Source organism: Acartia tonsa, chromosome 3, assembly GCF_053477335.1.
Source record: "Acartia tonsa isolate MP-2025a chromosome 3, ASM5347733v1, whole genome shotgun sequence".
NCBI classification, from domain to species: domain Eukaryota; kingdom Metazoa; phylum Arthropoda; class Copepoda; order Calanoida; family Acartiidae; genus Acartia; species Acartia tonsa.
Genome location: NC_137262.1, coordinates 57,482,670 through 57,503,377, shown reverse-complemented (window position 1 = coordinate 57,503,377; position 20,708 = coordinate 57,482,670). Strand labels below are relative to the sequence as shown.

The 20,708-nt window shown below is 32.8% G+C and overlaps 1 protein-coding gene across 1 annotated transcript; it reads left to right on the top strand.

Annotated features, from left to right (window-relative positions):
* Nucleotides 1–11,945: 11,945 nt before the first annotated feature.
* Nucleotides 11,946–20,404, top strand: LOC145314649 (uncharacterized). Its single transcript, XM_080154652.1, has 12 exons — nucleotides 11,946–12,439; nucleotides 13,050–13,129; nucleotides 13,597–13,752; nucleotides 14,221–14,373; nucleotides 14,837–14,988; nucleotides 15,706–15,977; nucleotides 16,442–16,872; nucleotides 17,166–17,350; nucleotides 17,692–17,840; nucleotides 18,061–18,204; nucleotides 18,743–18,853; nucleotides 19,409–20,404. The coding sequence occupies exons 1-12, from the start codon at nucleotides 12,005–12,007 to the stop codon at nucleotides 20,393–20,395; spliced, it is 3,255 nt and encodes a 1,084-aa protein (XP_080010778.1). The 5' UTR covers nucleotides 11,946–12,004; the 3' UTR covers nucleotides 20,396–20,404.
* Nucleotides 20,405–20,708: the final 304 nt, after the last annotated feature.

Sequence of the window (20,708 nt, the reverse complement as noted above, 5' to 3'; positions counted from 1 at the left end):
AAACAAGACTTATGTACAAAATATGATTTATTAATTAAACATGTTACATCACTTTATTGAAAAAAAAACATAAGAATATATTTAAAGCCCGAGCTTTAAATGCGCTATTCGTTGGCAAATATCCAGATTTTTTTTAAAGATCCGGCCGGGCGACAATTTTTGCCATAAATATGTACTATAGTGTGTGTGTGTGTGTGTGTGGGAAGTTTTCCAGTTGAGAAGTTGAGAACCCCCTATGGGTGAAAATACCCTTCCCCCCCCCCCTTGGTATTTATTTTTGTTTATCACATTTCCTTAGAAGGCCTAGGACAATAAATGATAACTTAATCATAATATATTATTTTTTTAAATTTCTGCCTTTGACAGCTAGAAATGTTTTGTAATCAAATTTACAGACCTGAAATTGCAGACCACACTTAATTTCAACTATATCTAACCTAACTTAACCTAATTATTTCAGATTAAAAAGATTTATGAGTCAAATTTCAAAGATAATGGGGTAGGTGGGTTTATTTTCATAGTCACCGGTTTTTTTCACTCCTTTACATTATATATACATTTATGATATGTATATTTATGAAAAAGAGGCATGTTTGTATATAGGCTTTTAGTAATTTAAGCCTTTATTTTGTATTATTTATACGAAAATATTCTTGCTAAAAATATGCTAATTATATTGAATGAAATCAAATTTTTAAAGACAATTTTGTCCTTAAGAAGCGCAGCAATATATAATAAGCTAACAATACGGATCATGGAAAGAAAACAAAGTCATTCCTAATTAGGACAGAAGTCACTGAAAATTGGTCTAAGGAAGGCTACTTATGTCCTTCATCTAACAAAATCTAACTTAAGGGAGGTGACTTATGTCCTTTGTCTGACAAATTCTTACATTAGGAAGGCTGCTTATGTCCTTCAAGTTGCAAAACTTAGCTTTTCTATCCTTCACATAGCAAAACCTCACAAAACATAGCATTTCTGTCATTCACATAGCAAATTCTTGCAAAACATAGCATTTATGTCCTTCACATAGCAAATTCTTGCAAAACATAGCAAATTCTTGCAAAACATAGCAAATTCTTGCAAAACATAGCAAATTCTTGCAAAACATAGCAAATTCTTGCAAAACATAGCAAATTCTTGCAAAACATAGCATTTATGTCCTTCACATAGCAAATTCTTGCAAAACATAGCAAATTCTTGCAAAACATAGCAAATTCATGCAAAACATAGCAAATTCTTGCAAAACATAGCAAATTCTTGTTAAAAATAGCATTTCTGTCCTTCACATAGCAAATTCTTGCAAAACATAGCAAATTCTTAGAAAACTTAGCATTTCTGTCCTTAACATAGCATTTATGTCCTTCACATAGCAAAATCTCACAAAACATAGGTTTTTCTGACCTTTTTCTACCAGGAGATCAGAACTAAATCAGAACACACATAACAAGAGTTTTACATAATTTAACTCTGCATAAATTATGATAATTCATTATTATTACCCCTCCCCCCCCCCCTATTTAAAATTTACCCCTGCATAAATTATGATAATTCTTTATTATTACCCCTCCCCCCCCCTATTTAAAATTTACCCCTGCATAAATTATGATAATTTATGCTGAGTTAAATGTACTGTTTGAACTTCTATCTAACAGGATATGAGAACTTAATCAGAACACACATAACAAGAGTGTTTACATAGTACATTCAGATTAACAATTATTCAATTGGCCCCTTTCCAGTCCATCATATGACATGGGAAGGAGGTTGAGGAGCATTTTATGCAGCCTAAATTCCACTATGCTATGCCACTTTTCCTAAAAGGCGTCATAGCTGGCCTCTTTTGTGTCCATCATATGACATGTGAGGTGGTGCCATGTAGGAAAAGTGGCATTGCATTCTTGGGAATTTAGACTGCATAAAATGCTCCTCAACCTCCTTCCCATGTCATATGATGGACTGAAAAGGGGCCAGCTATGACGCCTTTTAGGCCCTAGAATGCAATGCCACTTTTCCTACATGGCACCATAGCTGGCCTCTTTGTCACAACCTCCCAGTTCTCATATCCTGTTAGAGAGAAGTTAAAACAGTACATTTAACTCAGCATAAATTATCATAATTTATGCAGGGGTAAATTTTAAATAGGGGGGGGGAAGGGGTAATATAAAGAATTATCATAATTTATGCAGGGGTAAATTTTAAATAGGGGGGGGGGAGGGGTAATAATAATGAATTATCATAATTTATGCAGAGTTAAATTATGTAAAACTCTTGTTATGTGTGTTCTGATTTAGTTCTGATCTCCTGGTAGAAAAAGGACAGAAAAACCTATGTTTTGTGAGATTTTGCTATGTGAAGGACATAAATGCTATGTTAAGGACAGAAATGCTAAGTTTTCCAAGAATTTGCTATGTTTTGCAAGAATTTGCTATGTGAAGGACAGAAATGCTATTTTTTGCAAGAATTTGCTATGTTTTGCAAGAATTTCCTATGTTTTGCAAGAATTTGCTATGTGAAGGACATAAATGCTATGTTTTGCAAGAATTTGCTATGTTTTGCAAGAATTTGCTATATGAAGGACATAAATGCTATGTTTTGCAAGAATTTGCTATGTTTTGCAAGAATTTGCTATGTTTTGCAAGAATTTGCTATGTTTTGCAAGAATTTGCTATGTGAAGGACATAAATGCTATGTTTTGCAAGAATTTGCTATGTGAAGGACATAAATGCTATGTTTTGCAAGAATTTGCTATGTTTTGCAAGAATTTGCTATGTGAAGGACATAAATGCTATGTTTTGCAAGAATTTGCTATGATTTGCAAGAATTTGCTATGTTTTGCAAGAATTTGCTATGTGAAGGACATAAATGCTATGTTTTGCAAGAATTTGCTATGTGAAGGACAGATAAACTATTTTATGCAAGATTTTGCTATGTGAAGGACCAAAAAGCTAGGTTTTGTGTGGTGAAGGGAGGCTACTTATGTCCTTCATCTTGCAAAATCTTTGTTAAGGGAGACAAGTTATGCCCTTCATCTAACAAATTCTCACATAAGGGAAGCTACTTATGTCCTTTCTAGGAAGGTGACTTCTGTCCTAATTAAGGAATGACTTTGTTTTCTTTCCATGATCCAACAATACTTTAAATTTTAAACGATTAATCGTGAACACAGTAATAGTGTCTGACTGATTATGACGTAACAAAAAAAATGAGAGGCCGTTATTGACCAATGGTAAAATTTATAGTGGCCTCTCATTGGCTAATTTATTTTGTTACGTCATAATCAGTCAGACACTATTACTGTGTTCATTAATCGTTTGAAAGAAACAAGTGAACCAGGGGAGAAGTTGATCTTGAAATCTTAGTTTTAAAATTGAAAAAGTCAAAAAGAAGCTTCACTGTAAATGAGAACCATATCGGTTTAGTGGTTACCAAGATACTTCGCTACAGACACACACATGGATAGACATTCTGTTACTTTTATTTAAAAATATAAAATTGGGAGGGTAGAAATACCCTTCCCCAAAATGCATAAAACCTCTAAGAAGCTTCACTGTAAAGGAGAACCATATCGGTGTAGCGATTAGCGGTATCCTTAACTACATTCAAAAAAGCAACTTGTTTATATAAAAAGATTATTATACTTGCTTTACTAAAATCCTTTACGCTTTATAAATTGTAGAATATCGTCTTATTTTAGCCTCCAATTTTAGAGGACAAAAAATTATTTCATAATATGGTATTACATTTTTAAAAGCGAAGCTGTTCTATAATTAGGGTCGGTCCGTCCGTACGTCCGTGCGTCCGTCACGGATAGCTTTTTTCGTTAATTTAGACATGTTAGAATTGTCCTATCGATTTCAAATTTTGCATGGTGATTCCTTAAGAATGGTGATTTAGAAAGCGTAGCAACTCTATAATCATTACCAAAATGTCCGTACGTCCATTTTAAACATGTTGATTTTTTTACTTTTTTAAATAGCTTTTTTCGTTATTCTAGGCGTGTTAGAATTGTCCTATCGATTTCAAATTTTGCATGGTGATTCCTGTAATAGTTAGGTACGAGTTAGAAAGCGTAGCAACTCTATAATCATTACTACGTACGTCCATTTTAAACATGTTGATTTTTTTTTTTACATTTTTAACAACAAATTTGTATGTGACCTAATTATCCGATTGGTCTGATTTTTGGTTTACTGATTCCTGGGACAACAAAGTACAATATTATAAGCGAAGCAACTCTATAATCAAGTCCTAAAAATGTAAGTATGTCCATAATAAGTTTTTCAACAAATTTACTTACAATTTTGCTTTGACATACATTCGCATTCTGATTATTCAGTTCTGACATTATACAAGTGTTAATGTCCGTTTGTCCTACCGTTTCAGAGCTTCGCTTTTATGGATGTTGTCATCCTTGTTGTATATTGATCCATCTAAATTTTGACTTTCGAAAGAGGTTGACATATTACAATTTATCTACATAAGAATTAAGAACAGACAAACAGACAGACGAATAAAGTTATTTATAGAGAAGTTCCAAGAGAATCATTTCAAGATATCTCAGAAGCCTATTTCATATAGCAATGAATTAACAAAGTGAATAAGAATATGCAAATTGGTAGCTGGACAAAATGTCTCAAAAAATCAGCTTAATGACTTCATAAAAATGAGGGATTATTTATTTATCCATCTATTTTTTTATGGGTTTTATTTCCCACTTCTCCTCTCATCTTCCTCATTTTTATGACGTCACATGGCGGATTTTTGAGACACGTTGTCCAGCTATTTCAAATTGGTTATGCGAATTTTAGACATATATTCAGTATAAGCTGTATTTGGTTTGGTTTTTTTTTGTGAAATCTTGAAACTTCCCAAGGGGTTTTAAATAACATATTAAGATCTACAAGAACCCACCTCAGGTCAGATCGAAATAAATTTCTTATTTTTAAAATCTACTACATATTATATCAGAAAATGAAATTAATGCGATTTTTGGCAGGTATACTAAATAAATCATTAAATATATCATTATCATAATATAAATTGAGAAAGTTTATAAAAAAGTATCTTTATATTTTTTAAGATTAGTCAATGAACAAAAAAGCAACTAATTAAACGTACGTACAGATAAAATCTATGGTTATAGAGTAGCTACTTACTAATAACCACCTGTTTGTGTATGTGTCTGTGTGTGTGTGTGTGTACGTGTGCGTATGTGTGCGTGTATGTGTGTGTGTGAAGGTGTGCACATAGGTAAAAAACCATAGGCTGTCTTTGCGCGCACATGGGGGAATATGCGCCTGGGATATCAGAACTGTGCACGGAGCACTACGCGCGTTCAAGTGCGCTTCGTGCGCCTAGCAAGAAAACCATTCGTCTGTCATGGTGCTCGTTTTACAGGTTGTAAAATTAGGAGTTAGTAATAAGCGAAGGTTAGGAAAATATATAAACCAAGAGATCTAAAGGGAAAAGACAATAGCCGATAGATTAATGAAAATCCCCAATGATGATATACATAATTACCCCTTCTGTAGATTAAAATTAGTGGTTGAAACGTTTAAGCACTTAAGTTTACTGAAGCAACTAATCAATCAAAATTCCCCCAAAGTTTCTAAGCTAACAAATAAGAAAATGTCATTATACAACTTTGGGGACAAGTATTATCAAAAGCTCATTGTCCCCTTTCTCTGCTGTAAACCATTTTTATTTATGGACAGTTCCTAAGAATGTTTAGGCCAACTAATGAGCAAACGTGTTCATTCCCTGATTTTGTAACTTTTGACAAGAACATCCTTGTTTTTAGGGCACCAAGTTGTTTCTTTAATATGAAAAGTGTTGATTTAAAATAACATAATTATCTTCATTTTATACAATAAAAGTTGATATTTTTTTCTAAATCAAATTATTTATTGGCAATAAAAAATTTCTATTTCAATATCAATTTATTTATAAACTAGCGGTTGCGCCTCTAGCAGTAAGGGGTTCAATTAAAAAAAAGAAAAAAAAAATAGCTTTAAACCATTACAAATCTTAAACTTAAAAATGAAATAGCCCCAAACCATTCCGGGACCTGTGTGAAGCTTTTCTTAAATGGAAAACTCAATCGATTCAGTGGTTAGAGAGCTCTTAAGCTATAGACAAAAAAAACTTACTGGGTACTTTTTATTATAGTATAGCGGTTGTCCCCCTAGCATCTAGAGGCTTTGTATTTAAAGATCGAGTGATAAAGGACAGAAAGATAGACAAAAACCATTCAAATATTTTATTATATTTAAATAGGCTTAAACCATCAGGGTTATACTGGTAGCTTCCTTAAATAGATTACTCAATCAATTAGATGGTTAGCGAGGTCTTAACGGACATACATAATTTATGCAATTTTGTTTGAACATACCAGTCGAGTTGCTTGTAAGGGGAATTAACCAGGGAGTAAGGGAGGGGACAATGGATCGAATATTCAATTTTTAGGAGTCTCAGACTTTGGGGACTGGCTTAAAGGGAACATGCAAGAATTTAGCAGTTTCTAACCAATCTTGGGGACCAATTATGAATGACGTCACGCAAAATCATGCATAATCTCGCGGCAAACTAGCGCGTCAACAAAAAGATAAACAATAACAAGCAGACAGAATATTTTGATTTTGAAAATTATTTTGTAAATTGAATCATTACATTTTTTATATCTAATTCTTGTTTAATGTTAATTCATTCCGATTAGTGCGTTGTAGAAATAAATTATATTAAGACTATTAGTTATTATGAGCAAAGCCTTCCTATAATTAGGTCCCGCACATTTGTACGTCTGTAACGGTTAGCTCTTTTCGTTACTTTAGACATGTTAGATGTTTCTTATTGATTTAATGTAAAGGCAAAAGTTTTTTTGTCTTTAGCTTAATATTTCTGTAATTAATGATCCGATTAATTTCAAAATTTTAGGGAAAATTCACGAAGTCCTGAGTTGTTCAAGGTTTGTTTATCATTAAAATCTCAAGATGGTGTTATTTTATTTTTCTGTCCTGGATGCTAGGAGCGCAGCTACCAGTTATCCTAAGATATGTTACTTAAACCTTAAGATCTTTAAAATTAAGATGTACTTATGTTCTCAACTATTTTATTTATGTAGTATGAAATTTTGACGCAAGGTATCTCATTTTTATTTCGTTAAATGAAATAACTTGAGTTAAAAGTTCTGTAGGAAGGTAATTGTTTTAGTAAGTTTTGTAATATAATTATTTAAAGGCTTTTTCATGTCTAAGCTTTTTAATAAATACAATAAAAAAATTTGGGTAAAAGATGTTGTAGTAAAAGGGTATTTTACTTAATTTTCCGAAGTTTAAATAATAACAATTATGAAAATGAATTGTAAACAAGGGTTTTGATCTCTAGAATCTAAGGCTTGTAGTAAAGCATCAGTTTAAGGATGGTGCATTTCGAATTAAAAACAATTCAAAAAGTCAAAAATTTCCACTAAAGGTTGCTATATTGCAAATACTTGTTTTATCTGGAAATATCTGGGTTTCCAATCATAAAGGGTCACAACTATAAAATTGAATTAACTGCCCATTGTCCCCTCCCTTACTCCCTGGGAATTAACAACAGGTAGAAAGTGTTTCTTCATTGTGCTTAAATTTCGATAATTTCTTTTAGCCAATCTAATCAGCGAAAATATCCAACTTTTGAGTAAAACGCTAGAGGGAGAAAAGGTTAAATAACTGTATTTTCCTATCGCAATGACCTTGTGCCGACTTTCAATTGGGTCTTTGAAAAACAACCAATGTAAACGTGAATATTAACACAGCACAGTAGAAGAAAACAATTTGCTAGCAATCGAAAAAGGTCATTGAAAAGGAGGGAGGTAGTTATCTGCATAGATGATTCAATAGATCTGTTTATCCGACTGTCCATCTTTCCAAAAAATATATTCTTCTTTTCTGGTGAGGTTGTCATTAAACTCATAAACTTCAATATAAGATTTGCCTTTTACGTTGGATTAACAAACCGTACAATCTAGTTTTAGTTCTTCTTAATTGATTCTTAATATTATTGTTTTCTCAAAAACTATCAGCTCTTTTTGAAGGGTATATAAGTGTAGAAAAATAGCCAAAAACAATCTGAATCCTAAAATCTATAACTAAAATGGCATAATACCTCCCCCTGGACGTATGTGAAGCTTGCCTATCAATTCATATTTTATCGAAATCTTAAGCTACAGACAAAAAACCGTTATACTTTTTATAATAAAATACATTAATGTTATTTTTCTTATATATTAAAGAAGTTGCAAATAAAATATTGATTATATAACACCATTTACACAAAATTCGCTAAAAAATCGCGTGTTAGCTGTTTTGTATACTACATGTTACAGGTTGTTTGAAAGGGGAATCTTTGATTAAAATGGACGCACTAAAGTAGCTTACTAGGCGTAGTAGGTACACCAATCTACATTCTACAGGGACCTAAAGGGATAATACAATGACTGATAAATTGATGTACATTCCCAATGATGATACACAAATCATCCCTGCGTTGTTGACACATGATTATGAACAATACCAGGTAAGGAGGGGATATTGGACTATATATTACACTGGTACCCAAAGTTTTATAATAACATTTTCTTAATCGTTTTGATTGGTTGGTTTCAAAGTGTCTAAAAATTTAAATCTACATATGGGGTAATTTAATTTATTATTATGTTTATGTTTTTTTTTTATTATTAAGGATGTTATATTCAATCTATCGTCCATTGTCTTATCCCTGAAGTTCCCTGATGGTTGGTTGTTGAAGACCCAGATGAGATTGGTGTGAGCGCAGAGGGGAATATGCGCACAGGAGAACAGAACAGACCAACAAGTGGGCGCGCACAGTGTGTGTGTGTGTATGGGGGTGTGTGCTGGTTTGTTAAGGTGGGTGTGGATGTAAGTGTTTTTTTTTCAGGAATCGAAAGGTATAAGACAATGGCCGATAAATTGATGTACATCCCTTATGATGATACACAAAATTACCCCTTCTGTAGATTACAATTAGTGGTTGAAACGTTTGGACATTGAGCTTAATGTACACACCAATAAAAATTCATTTAAAGAACCTAGCACCCCAACTAATAAGCTAATCTCAATCTTTTTTAATCCCTGAAATTTAAGACATCAATATAGAATAGGACTTGAGAAAATCACGAAAATTTAAAGTCTAGGAATCGATCTAGCACCCGAATTATTTGACATATCTTGATGAAACTTAGTGAAAATAAATAATAACAAATAATAAAACACAAATTTTGACCAAAATCAAGATACACCATCATTAAATTAGGCGATTCTAGCTTTTTTTCAAGATATGTATGGACAATGTTTTTTTTATATCCCTAATTTCCAACATGTCAATTTTGTTATTCCAACTTCTCCAAAAATATTCTCCACCTTCCCTGTCACGTTCTCACCTTGATAGATAGATAGATAGATAGATAGATAAATAAATAAATAGATAGATAGATAGATAGATAGATAGATAGATAGATAGATAGATAGATAGATAGATAGATAGATAGATAGATAGATAGATAGATAGATAGATAGATAGATAGATAGATAGATAGATAGATAGATAGATAGATAGATAGATAGATAGATAGATAGATAGATAGATAGATAGATAGATAGATAGATAGATAGATAGATAGATAGATAGATAGATAGATAGATAGATAGATAGATAGATAGATAGATAGATAGATAGATAGATAGATAGATAGATAGATAGATAGATAGATAGATAGATAGATAGATAGATAGATAGATAGATAGATAGATAGATAGATAGATAGATAGATAGATAGATAGATAGATAGATAGATAGATAGATAGATAGATAGATAGATAGATAGATAGATAGATAGATAGATAGATAGATAGATAGAGGTTTCCTCTCTCCCACTTTCAATATAAGTTTTAAGAAGAAAAGAACAAAAAATTTTAGAGACATGTTAGCTTTTTTAGTCGAGATTTCACCCGGGAGGGTGATGGTACTCATCCCTAAAATGGCTATAAACCTTCCCAGCTCCTATGATATTCTACACTGTAAGACAGAAACACATACAGACATCTTATAATTTTTAAAAGCGAAGCTTTTCTATAATTAGGGTCGGTCCGTACTTCCGTCCGTATTTTTATATAAGGATACCCAAAAGATACTATAACAATCACAATAGAGTCCATGATATTTTAAAGCAACACGCCTCGGTGAAGTAACAATCGTTAAACAACCACGTCTTTTTGATTGCACGACTTTTGTCTTTTGCACGAATTGTTGAGCTGAGAATTTGGACCATGACATTCTCCAACAATCCTAAATGATATTGTAACACAACAGAAGAAACTATTTTTACGTCTGTAGTATGACTCGGTGAGGGGCAATAATTGTAATAAATTTACAACACTTTTATCTTTATAATGTAACTAGCAGCTTCGCCCCTAGCCTCTGTAATTCTAGTTTACCCCAATTTAAAAAAACATCATTTTTCGTCTATAAAGGGCTACTTTTTATAATAATCAGAATATTTTCTGAAGAGATAAAATTTGTTTTAAAAATGTAACGCTAGACGTCTCTATTAATTTTGTAATTTTTCGTTTTATTGTATATTTATTTTAAATTATAAGCAAAAATTGAAATTTTTTTAATTATTTAAAAAATATTTATTGTAAATATCTTTTTTATTCTTGAAAATGATTTTTTTTTACAAAACCGTGCATGAAAAAAATGAATATTATATATAATAAAAATTGTGCCTTAAACAGTGCACTGGATGGAATGTGCTTCCGAGACACAGTAAAAATATTTTAAGCTTTATTTAGCTTTACCGAATTTACATGGAAAATTAATACCCCCAAGTAATGAGAAAAAGCTAATAAAATCTCCGCTTGGTTATGGCTTCATGGGATAGGTGGAAACCTATTAACTGAGGTTATTATATTTAAAATTCTCGTTCATATGAGACAATTCTAACATGCCTAAATTAACGAAAAAAGCTATCCGTTACGGACGGACCGACCCTAACTATAGAAAAGCTTCGCTTTTAAAAACGCATACGATATTCAACATTATTGATAAGCCAAAACAAAATTTCTTATCATGTGAATGTACTAAAATTTAACAAATTATAGGAAAATTTGCTTATAACATAGTACCAATTGTCATATGAGTCATTATTCTTCAATTCAATGAAATATGATTTATAATACGAAGGCACAGACCCTATATATAGAAAGGCTTTGCTATAAAAATTCAGAAAACAATATTTTTATGTAATAAAATTAATCCCTCCAAACCTTATCCCGGTCCTGAAATAGTTAATTAACGAACGCGGCATTCTTTATTTGTTTGCGCAAGTTGGTGCGCATCAGCGCAAAATAGTAAACAAACAGATTAAAAGTGATAAAAGTAGCGTAGCAACTCTATTTATAACTTTTTTTGTCCTTAAAATTGTTTATGTGTCTAAAATATACAATATAAGTGGAAAATTATGTTAATTTTTGTTGTAAATCTTATCATTTGAAAAGAATTTTTTTGATGTATAAGCCGATATGGTTCAAAAATATCCTTTTTATAGTAAAAGTAGTAAGGATTTTTATTCATACGTAAAGATCTCGCTAACCTCTGAACCGATTAGGTCTGCTTATTTAGGGAAGCTTCTTATAATTCCCAGGATGGTTGTTTTTATTTGTTATTCCATTTTTATGTTTATATATTTATAAGTCTTGAGTTATTTTTAGGCTATTTAAAATAATATGTACGTCTGTCTTTTTACCTCTCTCTCTCTCTCTCTTCGAATACAGAGCACTTAGGGACGCAGCAGTTTTTTTTTTCAATGTTAATTTGGTGTATTGTTAGCTAAATGATTTATTCCGGCTAGCTTCTGTTAATAATAATTAATCTTTTTCAGAAAACTTTTTATGTAAAGCGTGTGGGTAAATCTATAAAGCCGTCAAAACTGGCTGGGTAGGCCATGGACATCAGCCAATTTCTGGACGTCACTTGTGACGTCGTCGACGATGTCGAAGAAGTTAATCTCGACATTTTACCGTCGTCCGTTAAGCCGCCCAAAAAGCCGGCCGCGAACTTAACGCCCAAGACGGTTAATCCGTTGAAACGTGTGAATCAAGTGCCTAGTCCGTTACCGCCGTCAAAACGTGCTAAACCGGCAAATTTTATCCAATCGCCGGCAGTGAAAAAGTCATTAGGCACCAATTTAACGCCGTCTCCGTTGAACCGCAGCAAAAATGGAACTCCTGGCAAAGTGAACAGAACTCCTACGTCGGGCGGGAGGGCGCCGAACAAGGCTTCGCCCGCCACTGGCCCGGGCAATCCCATAAGTTGGAAATATAAACAGCTACAGGAGAATTTGTACAACGGTGATATCAAGAAGACAGATTTGTTAAAGGTAAACCATTGTAAAATTCAGAATTAAAGATATAAACAGCTAAATTAAGTGAAAAGGGCATGAGTCTGGAAAGCAAATGGTTTTATTATAGAATCGCTAATTTTGGTTCTAAATCATCAACATTTTTAAGACAACGGCATTAATTGCTAAATTAAGTTTTTTTTCTATCAAATTTGTAAAACGTCATTAGCACCTAACTTTTATTTAGGGAAGAGTGTCGTTCACCTTCAGGTTTGTAGAAATTTTCGACTTTTTTTTCTAGTCTGAAGTTATCTTTTTTACTTACTAATTTAAAATAGTTGTCAAATTTCTCCCACATCAATCTCTCAATCATTTGGTCTTTGGAAGCTTTTAAACAATGGCCTCATAAAGTTAGATATCTATCTATGTGTTACGTTTATGAGTTTTGGCTTATCTTGGCTGTTTTTTATGCTTTTTACAATTTTATTTCACTTAATATAGTTTGTACGTCCATTTACGATAAAATAGTTTTTTTTTTCAATTCACAAGCAAATATCTTTATTCATTACCTATGTATTGAAAATAATCTTCGAGCGAAAAAATAACGAAATGTATATTGATTATTTTGATATGTATATTTTGATTTAAGGATTATGAACCGGAACGATGTAATTGTAAAGCCCCTGCCAACCCAGAAGATGCTGCTTGTGTGGACAACTGTATTAACAGGTACATTATTTGTTTTAGTGGTAAATATCAAGCTTAGGGTAAACTGAATACATCTTATCCAACTTTCTTGATGTTTGTGGATTAAACTAAGTATTATTAATAAAACCTTCGGACTACCCTCCTCCCCCACCTTTCTGAAATGAATAAGTGTGGGACGGTCCCCTTGCAAGAAGCAAGGTAGTTGTGTACTCGTAAAATTGTAAAATGATTGCAACAAATTTTGGGTGCTTTCCATTAACTTTTCACTAGTTAGGTAAAATAAAAATTGAAAATTTCATTTTTCTAACTGGTTGCAGAGATTTTTAAAATTGGTACCTAGATTTTTTTCTAAAAGGATGTATTTATAAAAATATAACCTTTAATCCCTTATTTCCATTTTAATCCTTAAATTATACCTCTTCTAATGAAGGTTTAGATATGTTTGAATGTTATTTTTTTTTAAATTGACGTAACAATTTATTTTGCAGATCCCTATTTACTGAGTGCGACAAGGAGATGTGTCCGCAGAAGGAGCGGTGCTCGAACCAGCGGCTACAAAAGCGGCAGTATGCGCCTGGGCTAGAGAGATTTATGACACAGAAGAAGGGGTGGGGTGTCAGGGCCCGACAGTCTATACCATCAGGAAACATTCATGTTTTATATTACATTCTTCTATTGACTATACCTAATATAAAGTTTTTATACTAAAATATTTTGAGATTCAATGACATGTAGACATGTATTACTATTTTGCATTTAAAATTTCCATTTATGATTACCTCTAGGTAGCTTATACTATTAGAGAATGATTTTTATTTTACTTCGAGAAGAAAAAAAACTTTTAACGGTCTGCGGTGGTGGGAAAATTGGAGGCAAACAGTTGTTATTTAGAAAAAATATTCCTTTATGTATTTCAAGAGTTCAAATTTTTCATAAATATGAAAGAACTTTTAATAAAAATACAGCATTTATTTTGATTTTTCTTGTCAATGTAATTTAGGTAGTCATAAACAGCTGGTGCTAGGTACAAAATTAATGTATTATCACATTGTCCAATCTCTATATGATCATATCCATGCTATTCCAATATAAAACATGATTGTCTAACTAGGCACCTTGATACTGGAGTACATGGGAGAATTATGCACCAACGCCGAGTTTGAGAAGCGTATGTTGACGCGGTACAAGGGTGACACTCACCATTACTGCCTGGCGATTGATGGCAGGACCGTCATCGATGCTCAACGCGCTGGCTCAGAATGCAGGTTGGTTTGAATCCTTATATAATAGTAACAGGATGTCTGTCGGCATGAAAAATGATCCTTTAAATAATCTATTTTGGAGAAGGGTAATTCTAATCTTCTAATAGAAGTTTGAGATTACGGGTCAATCTACATTAACCCTATCTGTAAAATTCCCGAGGGGCATAGGCGATAGTTTACGTAAATGAGAAAATGTACTTTTTGAGAAATTGGGGGGGGGGGAGGGGGGTTACCATAACTTAGTACTTAAAGTAGCATCAATTTTATATTGTTTGCTTTTCTCTCTTAGTTTTTGAGATAATTGAGTGAAAACTCTTTAAATGGAACAGTTTTTACCTAGCTTTATCTTTCTAAAAAAATGGTGGCGGGATCACCGTTTTCCGCCACCAAAAAACATTCTCGCTTAAATTAACGCTTCCTTAACTCTTTCTTTTTATCAAACAAAATACTAAGTATGTTTTTTTAGGTTTGTCAATCACTCCTGTGACCCTAACTGTGAGATGCAGAAATGGAACGTGAACGGGCTCCAACGAATGGCGGTATTTGCCAAGAGGGATATTCTCCCATCTGAAGAGATTACTTATGATTACAACTTCTCTTTGTTTGATAAAAATCATGGTAAGTGGATTTATTTTAAAAAAAGGGGAAGGTTTCTGGTAGAATCCGTAAAGGTGTGTGTTTTAAGGCTTAAAAATAATAGAACTATAATATTCACTAAATGTGTATTTCTTATTGAAAAGAACTATAGACAAAATTTTTTTTTAAAAGTTAACATAAATATTTATCGTTCTACTACTGTTTTTTACTTATAACACATAACCTTTACGGATTTTACCAGAAACCTACCCCTCTCTTTATAGAATGATTTATGGCGTTTTTTTTGGCACATTTAAGATTGATGGATTAAGGTAGGCATAAAAATATTTTGTAGAATAAGAAAAAATATTAATTCAAATACCTACCTATCATATTATTTGTATTTGGATTGGAACCTTTAAAAAGGCTATAAATCCATATTTGGTTGGGATAGAATTAAAATATGATTAATCTTTCAGTTATCTAATTCAATATGCATTTCAAAAAAAAGTAATGATATTAGCTTCCTTTATTTGTGTACAACCTTTATCCATAATTTTTCAGCTGGGGCTTCCTCACATAGTGAGCACATAACACCCATCCCCTATTTTTATACAAAATAAGAGCAGGGGTGGAGATATTTTTTCTTCTGGTGCAATTGCTCTGTGGAGAACGCTAACTGTGTACCCCAAAAAAGAGTGCCCGGCTAAGTACACTTTGAGGGAAATCCCTTTACTTACTACAACCTTTTTTCTCCAGGACAAGTATGTAAATGTGGCGCCAAAAATTGCCGTGGCGTGATAGGCGGAAAGGGCAAAGATTATCTCATCACAATCGACAACAACAAGAAGGCGCTGGTCTCCAACTCACCGATGTCTATTGGCAGCCAGCTGACGGCCGATGCCAAGTTTTATTCTACAAAAATTCCGCCAACGGAACTGACGCAGATTAAAACAACTGCCCCAAAATTTGCCCAGTTGGAAAATAGACAGATTAAGTGTACTGTCTGTAATTGTGTTCTAAATTATAAGGTAAGGTTTTTTGCAGGGAGGTGGGGGACATTGGGCTGGTTTTTACACTAGACCCCAAAGAGTTATAATAACGTTTTCTTATTCTATTCATTACAACAATAGGAAGTTTAATTGAATTTTGATTAGTTAGTTCATTAAGAAAAGTTTCGAAGCGTTTTCACCAATAATTGTAATTTACAGAAGGAGTAATTTGTGTAATATCATTGTGTGATTTTAATTTATCGGCCATTGTCTATGATTGTTTATTTTTTTGTCTTTTTCACAACTTTAAAAACATAGGTATACAGAATCAGAGAAAAAAATCAATTGTCCATTGCTTTAAAGCTACTAACATGTATCAGCAGCAACCCTTTTTATCTTTAATACCTAGAGGCGAGGTATTAGTAAAGTTTTAATTTTTATGATTTTGAGACTCGCCCTCTTTTCAATTGACATTATTGAAATTGATTTATTCTTTGTTAAAGGTTCCTGGGGCAGTGCAACGTCACCCCGAACTGGGCGTAATCATGTGCCAGTCGTGCCGGGGCTCCTATGGGCGGGGCGGCTGGGCCAGAGACCAGCAGGGCAGCGACGAGTTCTGCCGGTGGTGCAGCGAGGGCGGTCAGATCTATCTGTGTGACACCTGCCCAAAGGCTTTCTGCCACAAGTGTCTCAAGTGGAACTTGGGCAAAAAATATCTTGCCAAAATTGATGAGGAGGATCAGTGGCATTGTTTATGCTGTGATGGGGTGCCGATACGCGCCGCCAGGGCGTTATATTTCGCAATACACATGTACCAGAAAGCACAACAACCACCGGCAGCTACCAACGGAAAATCGTCGAAACAGACGCCGAAAAAGGCGGCAGCCAAAAGCAAAAGTTCTACCCCTGTTCAAAATGGTCGTAGTCATAATAGGTAAGAAATGATTTTTAGAAGCGAAGCTACTATATATCTTTGCTAGGTATGTATCAGAACACATATTCTATGGAGCTTCTTTTTTAACAATCAAGCTTCATTCAATAGACCACTTCATCTGTACAGATCACAAGCTTGAGGGAAAGACTCTGTAGTAATACTTAATTAATTTATTATAACTTGAATAATTGTCGTTTTAGACATATAATATTCCCATATTTATTACTCTACTTCATTACCTAAAGTTTACTGTAAAAACAGTTATTTTAAAAGTAAAAATATTTTTGTTTTAGTTCAACCCCCACAAGTCGAAAACAACAAGTGCCATCATTATCACGTCAACAGCTGTCATCAACACCCACAACAGCTGCCGCGGGAACAGCTGATCCGACAGCTGCTGCTGTGGCGCGAAATCAGATACAACAACGACATTTTGTTGATGCCATGCTGCTAGAAGCTGACAGAGCTGTTAATAGGAAAGTCCAGATATTAGTTTTAAATTTGACAAGCTTAAATATGGCAGGTGTCTATCTTAACCACGCCAAAACTTAGACTTGTTAAAGGTTGGGGACATGGGAATGTACATTATACTAGTACCCAAAGTTTTATTAACACGTCATTTAATTCGTAGGCTTGTATTAAATCATTATTTTTTTGTCCAAACTTTTCAACCTGTAATTTACATAAGGGTTAATTTGTTTATAATCATTTGGGGTGTACATAAATTTATCGCCCATTGTACCAAAAATGCTGTTATGACAGGTTTCTAACTTCAAGGTAGCTTTTATTCCAATATCTGAACAATCCTCTACCACAGGATGAAAGGGATGGTGAATGAAATCCGCAAGAAGTGGATGCACGCGGGTCTCAACAACACCAGGAATCAACAAATGATTGTCGAGGTCACGGAACGGATTCGCTCCAGTTTCACACAGTCAATTGAGGGCATTCACAAGGCAGATGAAAAGGTTTGTTTTTTTTTTAGTTATTTGGTGAAGTGAAGCTTCCCTACTAAATTTACCGTGTTCTGGGTCCGTCCAAGAATGAGATAGGGTTAAACCCAGTATTTAGAAGTATGTTAACTGTTTGTAAATTTCCTCCTTTTTTTTTGGGGGGGGGGGGGTGAAGGAAGATTTGATTTGTGTTTAAGCAAAATTGCCATAAAAAATTAGGTAATTATTATCTTAGGTTGTAAACCTGTACAAAAGCAACATGAGCATTCCTCTGAAAGAGGAGGAGAAAACTAATGGAGGTGGTGGCAGCAATATTCTTGATGTTTCTGTTGACGAGATTGAAGAATCTGAAACAAACAATAAGGATAAATCTGAAGAGGTGAGTTTTATACCCAGAGTTTTATATACTTGTTTTTTATTTCTTGCGGTTACTTTAGGTATTTATAAAACTTGATTGGCGATTTGGAAGGGGACATTGGACTGTAATATTTGCTAGTTTTATAAGTTGGTAGTATCTAAACTTTTCAACCAACTGAAGACATGTTTTTTTCTGTGCCATGTGTAAGTGTATGTGTCTGTTTTGAATAGACACTATTAACATACAGGGATCTAAAGGGATAAGAAAATGGCCGAAAAATTGATGTACATCCTCAATGTCAAAATTACCCCTTCTGTAGATTGCAATTAGTTTGTGTAACGTTTGGACACTTAACTTAATAAACCAACCAATCAAAATCTATTAAGAGTCACAAAGTTTGTTTAGCCAACAAATAAGTAAACCTTATTATAAAATTTTGGGGACTAGTGTAATAACAGCCCATTGTACCCTCTCTCTCTCTGTTTAACATTAACAGTTAGAAATATCCGAGTTATATAGTTATTTATGTTTGTGTTAAATGTTTTTAATTTCATTATAGAATGCATCTGACGAGATCCAAGAAGTGGAGGAAAAGAAAACAAATGGAGACGATAATAATGTAATGGAGGTCGAAATTGATGGCGAGAAAGAAAATGGAGAAATTGAGGAGGTATAGACTATATTTATTATTTATGTTTCAAAAAAAAGGAAAAGGAAATAGCTGCGTTAATTTATTTATAGTAATATATCTTGATTGGTTGGTTACAACTAGCAGTATCCAAAACTTATCTATCAATAATCTTAATCTATAGAGAGGGTAAATTTGTTATCATCATTGAGGATATACTTCATATATCGCCAATTGTCTTATCCTTTAAGATCCCTGCGTAAAATATGATACCCCATTAGATATACAATACGTGGATATTGTGAGAGATTCTCGAATACCCTGATAAAATGATTCTCACAGCTGGCTAATATAACGAGACCCCCATCCCCCTGTGCCCGAACTATAGAAGGACGTATTGACCTAAATCTGAGGACTATATTAGCAACCTTATTTAACAAAAAATCCCTTGTCATAATATCTATCTATCTATATCCTTTAATAATCACTAAAATGATCTTAGACATGTTCTTTTGAAACATAGATAAAAATATATAGGTAGATTTTATTCTTTTTGTGGTCCTGTTCAAGATTTAATACATCATTTTTTTATATCAGGTTATTGAAGACAGTGACGAAAATGAAATAGACGCAGCTGCCCTTATCCCTGAAGTTCAAATTGACGAAGATCAAAGCAATGGTTCTGAAAATGAATCAGAAAATAAAGAAGTCATTAAGAAAGTTAATGGAGAAGTTGAAGAGATTGAAATTGATGAAAATGAAACTGATAATAAAAAATCTGATGAAATAGTTGAACTTGAGGAAAAATGTAACGACGGTAAAAATAGTTCTGTAATAAAGAATGAAAAAAAATCAAATAAAAGTTTTGACAATAATGAAGATTTTTCTATTGAAGACCCAAATTCTGAAACAGATATTGAAAAATTGGACCAAGATAAAGTAAATAATTGTAAAAAAGAAAAAGATACTTCTGATGAAAAAATTAATCATGTTATTATTAAAGAGGAAAATAGTGCAATAAAAACTGAAGATAACATTCAAGTCAAAGTTGAAAATGAAAAAGAATCTATTGACAAAAATACATCAGAAGAAGAAAAGGAAAATAATGATAATTTAGATACAATTAAATCAGAAATAGACTTAAAAGAAGAAGAAAAAGACCACCAACTAGATGATGAAAAGGTTAATGAAGAAAATAAGAAAATGGATGAAACTCTTGAAAATGAAAATACTGAAGATTTGAATAAGGAAACAGAAGAGTGTATTGATGAAGAAGTAACATCAGAAAACAATCAAGAAAATGTTCCAGCAAAATCTGAAAAATCCGCAACTTCAGAAGACAGCTCTAAAAACATGGAAGAAAATAATTCCAACAGCAATAATGACACTTCAAAAGATCTTAATGGGCAATCAGACGAAGAAATGGATACTAATGATAGCCATAATAAACATGAAGATGATTTAAAAACAGAAGCTTCAAGCATAATAGAAAATAATGATAGTCCTAAAAAGGTAGAAATAGATGACAAAGATGATTCAGAAGATAGCATGGAAACAGAAAAGAAAAATGAAGAAAAAGTTTAACTTTTAAAATTTTTGTATTTAATATTTTTTTATAACAATTTCTCTATATGGGCATCAAAATTAAGCTTATGAATGTAAAACAATTTTAAAGTTAGCTGAAAGCCAGTAATCATTTTATTAATCAGACATTGTTATGTATATTTTTTTCCTTTTTTGCGTTTAGTTAGAATATTATATATATATTTTTTACATGATTATTGTATTGTATTTGTATGATTTTAAATTATCATTGTAGAAACTATTTCTAGCCTTGTTTTATGTAAATCTTTTTTTAGTACCTATATTTAATCTTTTTATGTACTACAGTGTAAGT

Coding starts and splice junctions, on each gene's coding strand:
- LOC145314649 (XM_080154652.1), top strand. CDS start 12,005: ATGGACATCAGCCAATTTCTGGACGTCACTTGTGACGTCGTCGACGAT. Junction 12,440..13,049: donor AGAAGACAGATTTGTTAAAG/GTAAACCATTGT, acceptor TTTTGATTTAAG/GATTATGAACCGGAACGATG. Junction 14,374..14,836: donor CGCGCTGGCTCAGAATGCAG/GTTGGTTTGAAT, acceptor ATGTTTTTTTAG/GTTTGTCAATCACTCCTGTG.